At 53.7% G+C, this 13535-nt stretch overlaps 5 protein-coding genes across 5 annotated transcripts; 1 reads left to right on the forward strand and 4 right to left on the reverse strand.

Annotated features, from left to right (window-relative positions):
• Positions 1-61: 61 nt before the first annotated feature.
• P168DRAFT_320021 (OPT family oligopeptide transporter) lies at positions 62-2441 on the reverse strand (the record flags this gene model as incomplete). The annotated part of the gene is made up of 3 exons (XM_024840332.1): positions 62-1992; positions 2042-2209; positions 2252-2441. The coding sequence occupies 3 exons, from the start codon at positions 2439-2441 to the stop codon at positions 62-64; spliced, it is 2289 nt and encodes a 762-aa protein (XP_024691044.1).
• An 895-nt stretch (positions 2442-3336) lies between these two features.
• P168DRAFT_283232 (uncharacterized protein) lies at positions 3337-5233 on the reverse strand (the record flags this gene model as incomplete). Its single annotated transcript, XM_024836038.1, has 5 exons — positions 3337-4199; positions 4269-4570; positions 4662-4984; positions 5017-5022; positions 5075-5233. The coding sequence occupies 5 exons, from the start codon at positions 5231-5233 to the stop codon at positions 3337-3339; spliced, it is 1653 nt and encodes a 550-aa protein (XP_024691045.1).
• Positions 5234-5803: 570 nt separating this feature from the next.
• On the reverse strand, positions 5804-8257 carry P168DRAFT_291597 (putative Na/H antiporter). Its single transcript, XM_024837441.1, has 5 exons — positions 7745-8257; positions 7024-7697; positions 6892-6974; positions 6436-6844; positions 5804-6377 (listed from the first exon to the last, which is right to left on the reverse strand). The coding sequence occupies exons 1-5, from the start codon at positions 7860-7862 to the stop codon at positions 5997-5999; spliced, it is 1665 nt and encodes a 554-aa protein (XP_024691046.1). The 5' UTR covers positions 7863-8257; the 3' UTR covers positions 5804-5996.
• A 200-nt stretch (positions 8258-8457) lies between these two features.
• Positions 8458-10377, reverse strand: P168DRAFT_328509 (RNA-DNA hybrid ribonuclease). Its single transcript, XM_024841362.1, has 3 exons — positions 9933-10377; positions 9306-9858; positions 8458-9230 (listed from the first exon to the last, which is right to left on the reverse strand). The coding sequence occupies exons 1-3, from the start codon at positions 10138-10140 to the stop codon at positions 8795-8797; spliced, it is 1197 nt and encodes a 398-aa protein (XP_024691047.1). The 5' UTR covers positions 10141-10377; the 3' UTR covers positions 8458-8794.
• A 613-nt stretch (positions 10378-10990) lies between these two features.
• P168DRAFT_255874 (cytochrome P450) lies at positions 10991-13242 on the forward strand. Its single transcript, XM_024834489.1, has 5 exons — positions 10991-11420; positions 11474-12268; positions 12326-12640; positions 12757-12923; positions 12988-13242. Exons 1-5 carry the CDS (start codon positions 11367-11369, stop codon positions 13145-13147), a joined length of 1491 nt encoding a protein of 496 aa, XP_024691048.1. The 5' UTR covers positions 10991-11366; the 3' UTR covers positions 13148-13242.
• The last annotated feature ends 293 nt before the right edge of the window (positions 13243-13535 follow it).

The following is a 13535-nucleotide window of genomic DNA, read 5'->3' on the forward strand; positions in this document are numbered from 1 at the left end:
TATCCAATTTATATCGATAGGGTGGAGTTACTTGACTCTATATAGCCCCCAGTGACAGGGCCTATAAACAATGATCAGCATGCCCCTGGGGATTCCCCCACCAAGTAGGAAACGGCCTCTCCTTCCCACTCGCACCAAACACCGCAAACGACAGAATAAAGATAACAATCTGCGATCCGCCATCCAGCGCAGCCCCAATTAGATAATTATACTTGTTGTACACAGCCGGCATACGACGACGCAGCCAAAACTGCGAGAACAAGCCGACGGCAATACTCGACGAGATCCACGCGGTCGTCCCATAGTAGTACAGGCCCGCGGAGGCGGCGATGATAGCCGTGTTGAGGTGGATATCGCGCAGGCGCGGGAAGAGTCTGAGGAGCACCCAGTGGAAGGCGGGGAGGGTCAGGCCGATGAGCAGACCCAGGGGCACGAGGAGGTATCTGCCGCTGGGGCCGTAGACTTCCTTTGCGAGGGCCCAGGTGATGGCCTGGGAGTTGAGGGACTGGACGTTGGAGCCGCTCCAGACGGAGTTTCCGGTGGGGTCGAGGAGGATGGCGCGCTGGTTGGTGACGATGGTGGCCATGACGGCGTAGTTGAGGCCTGCGCCGAGGAGGGTGCCGTAGATTTGGGTGGCGAACATGGTGCGGTGGGGGACTTTGGTGTACTGGCCGATTTTGAGCCAGTTGGAGAGGTTGACGGAGAGGAGGATGACTTGGTGGGACCAGCTGGCGAAGTAGAGGTTGGCGAGGGGGCGGCCCGGGTGGATGGCGCCGCCGACCATTTTGGAGAGCTGGTTGGTGGCGACGCCGACGCCGTAGAGGCCGTAGAGGACGCAGGAGAAGGGCGCGATGAAGGCGCCTAGGAGGAGCGCGATGATGTAGCCCCAGACGGAGAGGGTCGTCTCGCCTTTGATGTTCACGATGAGGCCCGCGACGAAGGCGAGGATGAATAGTGCGAGGTACCACCACATGGGCACTTCTTTGTAGCGGCGCATTGCTTGGTAGTGGGGGTCGGGCTGGGTGTGGGTGCGGGCTTGCGTCCAGGATTGGCGCATGTCTTTGGTGAAGAAGATGAGGACGTGGGCGATGAGGGCTCCGATGGCGAGGTTGGCGGTGAAGTAGCCCCAGACTGTGGACGAGGTGAGATAGGGCAGGCCGATCTCCTGGAGTTTGGCGTAGTCGACGGTGCCGCGGTCGTTGAGGATCGAGGTGGTGGACATTTGCGTGCCGTTGGCGAGGAAGAGCGAGGTCGACATGAATGGGAAGCTTTTGGCGCTCCACGCGTTGCTGTAGTACAGGCCCAGCAAGGACGGATAGTAGATAATGTAGCCGATCCAGGTGTTGAGCTGCTGCTTGAGCGGCAGCGAGAGGTACGTGCTCTGAATATACTGCCAGTCGAGGCCAAAATTCAGCAGCCCCAGTCCTTCGTTCGAGGAGGCGCCTCCGAATATCGTGGCCAGCACCGTGCGAGTGCCCTGCGGGGCGCGCATGGAGGCCAGACAGGCGACCGAAAATCCACTCAGCCAGGTGACTATGTACGCAGGGAAGAGCTCCCAGATAGCGGCCAGTCCCAGCGCCCATCCGAACTTGGCGAGACGCTCCTTGTTGGCGCTGCGGTCGAAGTGCAGGTTCTGGTAGAGCACGACCTGGGGTAGAGTTGACCAGTAGACCATCTCGGAGGGATACACGATCAGCGCGCGCAAGACGCCGGCCAGGACGAATCCGCAGAGCGCCATGGAGAAGGTGCCTAGCACGGCGGTCGTGGCGGACACGCTTCGGTCGTAGAACAGTCTCTCGATAGCGTAGACTTCGACTCCGTTCAGCCCATTGTTTCCCGAGGACGCGATCAGTGCAGCCACCACGTGCTCCTTGATGCCGAACGGTTGGCCGAAATTCAGAAAGCGCAGGACTTTTTGCAGCCCAGTCGATCGAAACCGCTCCGGACGGGGCGTGGACAGGGCCCATGCTTCCCCAAATACGTAAACCAGGACTAGTACAGTGAGACAGAGATATGAGAGTTTAGTAGACTCGAAACCTACGTTGCAAAAAGACCGCCGAGACCTGCATCTGGATGGGCTTGAACGTATACAGCATCGTGATGACGCTCGATAGCGCAGTGAACGCGGAGCCCAAGACGATAGAACGAAAGGTTAGGGCCGGATCGCCATCATCGCGCACAGATACGATATATTTGGAGACATCGGCGCCTGTTCAATTAGCTGCGTCCCGTAGAGGGTTGGGGTGTCTACCATTGCGAATGACCGGATGTCCTTTGACATAGTGAGTATCGCCCTCTTGTGAAGGACAGTCTTCACCATCCAGTTCATGGGCACCATCGACTTCATGGGGCACAGCCTGTGCCTCTTTCTTGGGGTCTATTTCGATATTGTCGGATTTCTCTGTGCGTCTCGCACTGAGACCCTCAACATGGCCCGTCATCTTGACGTGGATCGAACGATGGGCTGTAGACGACGAGAGTAAGTCTGTAGAGAGAACTGGGTGGAAGCGGGGTTAAAACAACAGACCAGGATATCAAGCTTTCCACTTGGAGATAAACTACTCGTCTTCAAGAACAAGAATCGCATCATTGGGTTAATTGGCCCGAACGAGCTAGCTGGGATGGTGCAGGTTACATCCCGCGTTGATGCGATTATCGTGTTGATGATGCGATCGTTGGATACCGGTGATGAAAGCTAACTCTTCTTTCTTTATTCAGGAATACTCTGGATGTTGGCAAGATGAGTCCAATTTCTCTGTAGGTCAGAGCTCAGCAGGACATTCACCTATCCCCAGAAGCTCAACGGTCGTGCTTGTTGACAGTGCCCTTGATGGCTCTAACATCCTCATTAGTCTGCATGTATATGCAAGGATGACAACCTATCAATCCACTCGACGCTTGGGAAATTTTATCCACAAAAGGTCAATCATGTGAGCTACTCAATGGATCAACAGTGGAGATTCGAGTCAAACTGTATTCAACAGTTGTTGATTGAATGCTTCTTCATTGTGGGTCATACTGCGTGAGCTATAGAGGCATGCACAGTTGTCAAGTATCACTACTAAGTGATAGTTCTTACTGATAGCATGTCTATCTTGACCACTCGAACAAAAATACCAATCAGCGAGTGATAGGGTGTTGATATCCAACACTTACAATGTTCAGTCTGGTATGAAAAGTCGATGACAGACATTATATATCAACGGTGAATGCAACCAATTCAAGCAATTCGTAGCCATACCGCTCCTGAAAAACCATCACAAATATATAGACAGATTAACCGCAACAACAAACATACCACTCAAACCCATATCCATCCATATTTACCGAAATCCCTCAAAAATTCTCCCCCGCAATACTAGCCTGCGAATTAGCATGCTCATCCCCGGACCAAACCGGCGCCACCAGCTGCTTGAAATCCTCCACATAAGCCCCGGACATCGGTTCATACCCACTGAAGGGGACATTTCCTGAAACCACGTTCAGGATCTCCATCACGTCCTGACGCGCTAGCTCCTGCTCCGTGCCTCTCCACGCGACGTGCGTATCGGGACGGACCAACACAAGCGGCTTCTCCCAGATGCGGTGGGCGTGGGGCTCGTTGCGGAGGATTACCCGCTTGAGCGGGAAGGCGAGCTGTTCGGCAGCGACAGAGAAGACCTCGCTGGCGGAGGAGTCGTCAGCACCATCAACGAAATGAACGAGTGTCCACTCGCGCCCGAACAAATCGTAAGTGCTCGTCGTGCCGTCCCGGAGGAACACATGGGGCACGCGAGAGCCAGGCCGCGTGCTAGGGACGTATCGCCGCGGGGACCACTCTCGCTCGGGCGAACCATCCTGGTAAATCACGGGCGAGTGGTACCGGAGGTCGAGCTCGACGCCGCGGTCGATGGTGTCCGGGCCGGACGCGGTCAAGAAGTCTCGGATCTGGCGGCGGAGGGCATCGGCCTCGGGGGTGTCTTGCTCGAGCACGGGGCGATCTGCTGGTAACATTGCGTGGAACTTGACGTGTTCCATTGCGTGCCGGTGGGAGCGCTCCAAGGCTTTGATCATCATCGGTCGACGTTCGAGGTCGTACGATCGCAGGAGTAGATCACCGCCGTAGCCTTTAAGAAGGGCTGATAGCCGCCAGCCGAGGTCGAATGCGTCTGCTACGCCGCTGTTCATGCCGTAGCCGCCGTGGGGTGGGCTGCGGTGAGCTATATCACTGGTTAGATACAGTTGACCTTGAAAATACTATGAATTTGTTCAGGGAACGGGCTACTTACCTGCATCCCCAGCAAGAAAGACCTTCAAACTCTCGCTGTGATAGCGTTCGGCAACGCCAAAATTCGGGTTCCATTGGCTGTGGACGAGCACCTCGTCGATTTTGATTTCATGTTTCTGGCCGAATCCGCCCAAGAAGCGGTAGACAAGCTCGTACGGGTCGATGGGCCCCGGAGGGAGTTGGTCGACTGCAAGATGGGCCGTGAAGGTATCGCGACCGTCTTGGTCGAGCAGGAATCCTCCGTTAATGGGGAATGCATGCCAGAAGCGTCTGCCGTTGAGCTCGCGTGCAAGCTCTTGCGATCTGAAATGGACGAGGTGTAGCCGGAGGGCCTGAACATTTAGAACAGTGATATACAGACGTCAATCGTCTTTGAACCGTGATTGGAACTCACATAGGACCCCCAATCATCTTAATACCCGCCTCCTTCCGCACACGACTACCACCCCCGTCGCAGGCAACGAGATATTTGCTCCGGATGACATGCCTCACGCCAGCCTGGTCGACGAAGGTGGTCGCGATCCCGTCCTTGTTCTCCTCGTGGCCGAGGTAGGTCCATCCGAATTTGCTCTCGACGCAGCTGGTCCGGGTCAAGACGATCTCCTTCATCCATGCTTCGAAGACGATCTGCGTGCATCGCTGTCCTGTCTCTGCGGGCTGGCTGCCGTCGTTGTTTTGGCGGATGTGGGCCGTTTGGATTCTGACAGAGGGTTGGTTCTGGTTTCATCAGAAGTCTTTTAATCACATACACTTCGCTGTATATTAAACAATAACAAAGAAATAATAAGTAAATAGAAGATAACATACCCACTCGCCCAAAACCCTCCTCCCCTCACCCAACACCTTCGTAGGAAACACGGAATCGAAATTGGCGTCTATATCGACCGCTCCCTCCAGCGCGCGATACTCATCCGCCAGACCGAGCACGCGAAGGATCTCCATGCTCCGCGTGCTGGTCAGGTCCATCTTGGGCCATTTGGTGGTGTGAGGGTTTCTTTCAGCTAGTAGATGAGGGATTCCCAGACGGTCTAGTTGCAGGGCCAGTAGCATGCCCACTGGACCGGCGCCGACCACCGTGATGGGGACATCGATGTTGTTTAGGGGGTGGTAGTCGCCCATTTTTATACATATATGAAAATATAGACGTAGATAAAGGTGGATTTGTGTGAGCTGAAATAAGAGTTATGAAGAAACCGGGTCAGGGGCTGATCCCAAGCAAGAACAAGAATCTGACTGAGTACATGCCGGATCAGCAAACAGACTGCCAGCTTGGACAAAATACCTCGACGTATCTCACAATCCTCAGCCCCAGCCTCGTCTTTCCAACTCTAATACTATATGATCTAGTGGCTGGGAATCCATCACTGATCGGCCCCGCTTGGCCCCGCTCTGCTAGTTGGGACGATCGATCTTGTCCACTGGTTCGTGGAAACTATCTTGGCTGTCTGTACGGGGTAAAGCATAATCACTAGCATGGAATAAAGTAAAACAGGAGAAATTAAGATCAAATTAGGTGCCAAGTCAATTATCATTTATATCACTGCGAGCAACACCATTGTTTCATATATCTCATCCTCTAACTACTATCTGGTCTTTGGATATCTTATTCTACTACGTATCAACTTCCAACTATATCTAACAGGACCTGAGTCCTTTCTATCCACCCCTACACTTCATCCTGATGACTGCAACATACCTCCTCCCCTCCCCTCTCCCCAGTTAATATACTCTAAATCGACCGTTCCAGACCGACCGACGACCCTTTAGGCGTGCTAGGGCCGGTAATGATCAGATTGACCGGTCGCTCGGGTTCTTCGACATTCCCGGTCCCCAGCATCTGGCCGTCCTGCTGTGAAGACGACGGCTGCACGACGGATCGACCAATGCGAAAGACGGTAGGCTGGGGATCATCACGCCCACCCCCGCGCTTCCGACCGCGATTGTTGGCACCGTTATCCACATTCCGCGTCGCAGTGCTGTGGGTGTGAGGGGTACTCGCGATGGTGACGGGTTCGGAGTCCACGGCCGTGCTAGTGCTGAGGGCGTTGGAAATGGTCCGCGGGAGATTGTATCCGGCTTTTACCAACGGGATGGACAGGCCGTGGACCACCTGGCTGGTTAGAAATAAAGGATGGAAGAAAGAGAAGAAGATGACGAGAATAACTCACAATACTGCAGACGACGAGAAACCAGACGATGATATTCACCGCTTCCGACAGCCGGTGGGCATCTTCACGGACCTCGCCATTGACCTTAATCTCACGGAGATACTCGCGACTGATCGACAGGTAGAAGACCGCCCCGACCCCGATCGGCCCAAAGAACCCCACAAAACCAGCGTGGTAAATGTTTTCGATCTGGTGGATGTACCGATGCATCGCGAAGATGATCGGTATGCGCCGCACGAGCAAGATCAGAATGCCCAAGAAGACTAGCCGATAGAGGGGGATGGTGTCGTTATTGAGAAAGGAAGACCACGGGCAGACTGCGCCAAACCAGATGAAGATGGACAGATTCAGAAGCATGTCGATGGTCGGCTGCAACGAATCGTCCATGGTTTCGAGGCGAAACCAGTCGCTGATCCGTCAGCAGACAGTTCTATTCCAGGGACTTGAGCAACTTACTCTTGGGTGAAGACATTTCCGGCAACAAAGCACGCGAGAAGGTCGTCTGTTCCGATAAGACCGCACGTGCCGACAATAAACAGCTGCAATCATGTGTTAGCAGCGACTGGAAAAGACACAGGCTCGACATACCGAAAGGGCAATGGCAAAGACCAGGAAGCTCTCCCGATCGACATAATGCTTCTCCTCCGCCCAGTGCAAGAGCTCCCTAGAGCACCAACCGACAAAAATCCCATAGATCACACTCAGAATCACCGTGTAAACCCAAGTTTCATAAAACCAAAGGCCCATAGCCTTCCCCGCACCGCCGACCTGTCCGGCGCCTCCCATCCCAGTGTACTTAACAAGGTACATCCCAAAAAAGAGGAACGGATACCCGAGACCATCATTAGCGCCGGACTCAGCGACGATGATCTTCTGCAGCGGCCGCGGAACATTCTTATCGGCGAATTTTCCCTTCACGATCGAGTTCGACAGAACGGGATCGGTCGGGGTCACACAAGCGGCGATCACGAGCGCATGCAGGAACGATAGGTTCGGGACCATCGCCCAGATGACAAGACTGCTACACATCCACATGGCGCTCATGCCGGGGCCCAGGAGAAGAGACAAGCTTTTCCATTCAATCTGGAGGTACCGTTTGGGGAGCTGGACCCCAGCGAGGACCAGCTGGACTCCTAGGACGAGCCTGGTAAAGTACAGGGTGATCTCTTCTAGGTTCTGCTCGGAGCCCATTGCATATTCCGAGGGTCGGATGAAATTCGCTGCTGCTGGGGAGAAGACCACACCGGCCAGCAGGGAGATCACTGGTACTGTTAGTATTGATTTCATCGAGACAAGAGGGTCAACGTACGTGCTTCCGAGAGGTAGAATCTCTCCTTGAACAGGTAAGATACCAGCCCAAAGATCGATATGAACCCTCCCAACGTCGCACAGACAATGTTGAAATTGATCAACGAAAGAGTCGGCATGCTGTTTACTTCTTCCTTCGTGCTCCTCGAGCTGTTTGAATGAGGAACAGGAAGCTCTCCCCGCGGTAGGAAAGGGTTCTACTACCCACAGACAGGCCGGGAAAAAAGCTCTTGGTTAACGTAGCCCAGGTCAATGTGCTCGATAAGTCAATGATAGTATATAGACCAGCACGTGTTATTCAACCATGGTACGAGTGGGATTCCAGCGCAGTGTCTGCAGTGTCATTTGAGAAATCCGGTCGGTTTCTCAGTCTCGTCACAGACGACGATGTCTCGGATCACACGAATGGAAAGCGGAGTGGAGTGCAGGATTATCAGCAAGGAAACAAATCAGGAGTACCCAACAGACAAGATGATATCAACCGTAAAAATCCGATGTTCAGCAGAAGCTGTCATTTGTCATACACATGGGAAGGGGGAAGAAAGGAATCAAGAGGGGAATGTGGGAGGGAAAAACGCCATCGGAATGCGGCCGTGTCCGATCCATCCCCGTTTGGGGAGATAAACTCCAGCTAGTTATCTAAATAGTTTAGAGACACGGGATTTGTAGATTGAATACGAGCCAGACTAATTATCATCACTTCAATGCATGTTTCTATTCATTACAATCAATCATATATCATTCCAAATGTCATCGTGCGAGTATAATATGCCAAAAGTCCCTCCACAAAGGATAAGAAAACCAGTCCAAGATCCAGGGACAGAAATAATAACCAGGAACGAGCTGATCCCCATCCTTTCCCCACTCAAGGGGAAAGAAGTGGGGAAGACACGAGGGAAGGAAAAGTCATAAAATAGAAATAGACATAAAGAGTCCGTCAGGATACCATCATCATCAAACGTAGAATGAAGGAACAACACCAAATACACTGGATAAACAGAGATCTTGCTTCCCTTCCCAGCCCCTTGATCTTCTCCCCTTGCTAGGACGCTTAGAACAGTTCATCCTCCTCGTCAAACGCCTCGTCAGGGATATTCCGGGTGGCTTCTAGGGCCGCTGCTTTCTCCGACACGCCCCGCTGGGCTCCGTTGACTGCTAATCGATCCGCCGCCACATTGCCCGGATCGGCGTTATGCCCCTTGACCCATTGAAACCACGTCTTGACCTTGAGCTCGTTGCGCTCCTCGATCTTCGCCACGATGGATTCGACTAGATCCTTGTTCTCGACCGGCTTGTTATCGGCCGTCATCCACTGGTTGCGCCGCCATTTGATACACCACACCGTCACGCAGTCAATCGCATACCGGCTGTCCGTAAAGATGGTCACGTCCCGATGACGGGGCGCGATGTCCAGTGCGCGGAAGATGGCGGTCAACTCCGCGCGTTGGTTGGTCTGCCGGCCACCTTTCAAAGGCTCCGAGACGTTTCTGCTGGGGAAAAAGGGTTGATGTCAGCGAAGAGTGGTTTAGAATGAGGACGGATCGGCAAGAATGAAGACAAACCTTGTGTCCCCGGGACCAAAGTAAACGCCGACCCCGGCCGACGCAAGTGGTTGGCCGTTCTTCAACGAGCTCCCGTCGGTGTAGATCCGCAACATCCCCGGCGGGCCGGTGGCCTTCAATTTCGTGGCATTGGCCTGGTCCGCCGATCGGTAGACAACCTTCCCGGTAGCAGGATCCAACAACAGATTGGGATCAAACCCATCCTCTGCGCCCGGAGGCAAGGGGCCGTCTCCCGGTTCTACGGGGGCACCTTGCTCGTCTCGTGGCACATCTTTGAGCATACCGGGAGCACCGGGAGCCTGCCCAGTCTCAGCCTCTCGGACAAATTGTTCTGCCTCCTCCCTGGTCGCGAACTTCTTGTACCGCGGTCGGGGGAACCCTTTGATCTGCTCTTGCGCCTTGGCCCAGTCCGTGTACACTCCCGGCGTCCGTCCGCGCTGAATGCCGTAAAATCTCGTAAATTCGGGGTTGGAGGGGCCACCGTCCTGTCCCGCAGGGAGCTTGGTGCCCGTGAGAAAGGCGTTTGCTTCTTCGAGGGTGGGAAACGCTTGGACTGTGAGGCGGACGAGTTTTGTCAGGACCACGTCGTATTGCAGACCCGAGACAAGAGAAATGTGATGAACTTACACACCGCGCCCTTAAACCCAGTCACCTGTTTCAAACACCGATTCCATTCATTGTAGACCCCAGGCTGATAGCCCACCTTGACGGCGTAGAATTTGGCGGCGGTCGTGCGCTTGCGTTTGGCCCCGGCGGCCGAGTTCGACGGCGATCGGAGACTGGGGGAACGTTTGATCGCAGGGCCCGGCGTCGGAGAGGGTGTAGTGGTATTCATGTCGTCGTACCAGGTCGAATAGGGTTGGGATCGCAACGGGCGTGGCCGGAAGGGACTGAGGCGGGGGGTCGGAGCGGGGAGGAAGTCAAAATAAAATATTCTTGGCAAATTGAACAAGCTTCGGGGCCGGAGGGGCTGCAGTCTTGGGATGTAAATCCCCGACCTGAAGCTTATAAATGGACCCTGAAGACCCAGTTTCGCCGCCAATGTCACTGGAGGGAAGGGCGATCAAAAAAAAAAGATCCCGCCGTGATAGTGAGAGCACTAGCCACAGCACTAGGCACAGGGCTGAACCTTTATCCAACCGCTTAAGACCGGTCGACAGCCGCGCAGTTGATCATGGAGAAGACGTGTGTAGGAAGGAGTAGTCTTCAGGTGGTCTGGTCAGTCGGCGATTTGCGAGAGGGGAAGAGAAGCAACGGGCGGGGAGGGAGAGCGCTGCAGGATACCAGAGTTGGTAAGAGGGCATACAGAACTGTAGGGAGGTCACGGCAGAGTGAGGAGGTGGTATGGTGAGACGCAGGAGGTAAGGAGACTAGAATAATTTGTAATATTCCAGAGAGACAATGAGAAGTGGCATTTGAAGTCCCCAACAGTGAGTCTTCAGCCATTGAATGCTGTGACCAGTCTATCCTGAGCATCTCATCCTGGGCTCTCTCTGCTCTTTTGGTTTATCTCCGCGATCACCTCCGGGCGTGGTATCGGCATTACGGTATATTACCGCTGCTGAGATAAACATGCTGAGTCATATTAACACGTGCTTTAGTTATGCTATGTCAATTACTAATATATATACCAATGCAGGTGATCGACATATCAACCCCATATTTTGATGTCTTCGCCAACCATCTTTCTATTCGACGACGACGCGACCACTTCTGTCTTGGCAATGTGTCATAACTCTAAAGGAAGACTTCGTATCGAATACGCAGCTGTCGGCCGTCGAATCACAAGCGTCGATGCCCTACACCATCCCTCTTGTACCTCGTTGCGAAAGTGGAGAAAAGCCTAGGCATGATGGTGATTGTCGGAGAACGTGAGGAAGCCGAGACAAGGGTGTACATTGCCATTGCTTGCTCGCCCCAGACGATCCTACACCTGGAACGGAAACTTTGCCATCCGAGATGAATGCCGGAAGACTTCAAAAGGCAGAGGTCCCGCCCAGTGTGGCGCTTGCTTTTCCTTACACTGGAATCTGATATAGTTCCTCGTGAGCGATCTTTAGTATGGCGTTTCTGATCAATCAGTTGGGCACTTTGGCCGTTGCCATCATCGCAGCCGTACGTACTGCCCACCTCTGTCTGGTCTTTCTTATCCCACTAACCTCATTCAGGTGATTGTCCGTGCGGTGGGAACGGTGATCTATAATGTCTTCTTCCATCCGTTGCGGTCGTTTCCAGGCCCACGCAGCTATGCCATGTCCCGGCTTCCGTACTGCTATCGCCTCCTACGGGGTACATTGCCCTTCGATATGCTAGCCCTGCACGAGAAGTACGGGGATATCGTGCGGATAGCCCCTAATGAATTGGCCTTCTCGACGGCCGACGCTTGGAAGGACATCATGGGCCATCAGGCCGCAGGCACCGAAGAGGTAGGGAAGTGGGCGCAATTCTACCGTGCGATCGACTACGTTCCAACCAGCATCATCAATGCCCCCCGGGAAGAGCACAGCGTCCTGCGTCGGCAGATGTCTCACGGGTTCTCAGAGAAATCGATGAGAGCACAAGAGCCTCTGATCGGGCAGTATGTTGATCTGCTCATCCAACGACTACGGGAGACGTCTGGTGGCTCCAACCCGCTGGACATGGTCGCTTGGTACAATTTTACTACGTTCGACATCATTGGAGACCTGGCGTTCGGGAAAGGCTTTGATTGCTTGAAGAATTCATGCTACCACCCATTCATTCCTCTACTTCTCAAGTCGGCACAAACGGGCACGATGCTGCTGGGCCTAGGCAGCCTCTTTCCCAGACTCAAGAGCTTTCTTCTCTCTGCGATACCGAAGTCGATGACGAGAAAGTTCGAAGAGCAGAGGGAGCTCTCCTTTGCCAACCTTCGTGAACGGATGCAGGCGGGAAAAGGCCGCGAGGATCTCATCGAGGGGCTGCTGAGGAAGCAGGATGAACTGGTCGGTTTGATGTGATGCCGCGAATCCACTGGTGTCTTGGTTGCTGACGTTGAACAGGGACTCACTCTTGATAAATTGGAAGCGAACAGCACCATTTTGCTCATTGGGGGGTCCGAGACCACGGCGACGCTGCTCTCTGGCGTCACTTTTCTGCTGGTTACCAACCCAAAAGCACTGGCCCGGCTCGCCGACGAGGTCCGCAGTTCTTTCGCCAGCGAGGACGAGATTGACATCAACTCCGTGGGCCGGCTCACTTACATGATGGCTTGTCTGAACGAAACCCTGCGGATGTATCCTCCAGTCCCTGCCGGATTACCCCGAGTGGTACCCAAGAGCGGGCGCCGAATCGTGGGCCACGTTATCCCCGAAGATGTAAGCAACCCACGGTCTTTCTACCCCATTCTATCTTCACTTCCCGTCTATCCCCTTCATCTTCGCCCGGAGATATGGAGAACAAACACCCACAATATCTGACCAACCACCAACAGACGGTCGTCGCAATCCACCACTGGGCCACATACCACAACAAGAAGCACTTTGCCGACCCCTTCGAATTCCACCCGGAGCGTTTTCTCGGCGACGAGCGGTACTCCAACGACAACTTTGACATCCTGCAGCCCTTCCACGTGGGTCCTCGCAACTGCCTAGGACGAAAGTGAGTATCCCCCCCTCCTACGGTGCGGTGCAACCCTTGCCTCTAACAAAGCGATATAATATAGCCTTGCGTACGCCGAGATGCGTCTGATTCTAGCCCGCGTGATCTACAATTTCGATATGGAGATTGCGCAAGATAGTTTGGATTGGATGGAGAGGCAGAAGGTGTACTTCCTTTGGGAGAAGCCTCCTCTGCATGTTCATCTCACGCCGGTCGCGGCTTGACAGTGTGGTGAACACACCCTGTCGCACGGTCTGATTGTGTCTAGCTTAGCTTACCGAGATCTGTTCTGCTTCGAATTATATTATCCCTACGTGTCGTTATCCACATACTATAACCCACGAAGTTGGACTCTGCCATACCTTAACACCTACGGGACATCCCAAGAGATCCATCCTATATCTCATGACTAGGGATGCCACATTTCATCTGCCCATCCCACGCGAATCTTCTACAATCACGTAATTCCAATAAGATCAGGAAAGTCATAGAAAATTCTGAATAAGTTTCCTATCACACGCTTTTAGGATCTTCGAGAAAAAACCCTCCTTATCCATCCTAGGTACTAAGGCATCACACCCCCCCTTCGTCCCATTGGCCTAGCTAGTGAGT

The sequence above is a fragment of the Aspergillus campestris genome (genome assembly GCF_002847485.1).
Source record: "Aspergillus campestris IBT 28561 chromosome Unknown P168scaffold_9, whole genome shotgun sequence".
Lineage (NCBI taxonomy): Eukaryota > Fungi > Ascomycota > Eurotiomycetes > Eurotiales > Aspergillaceae > Aspergillus > Aspergillus campestris.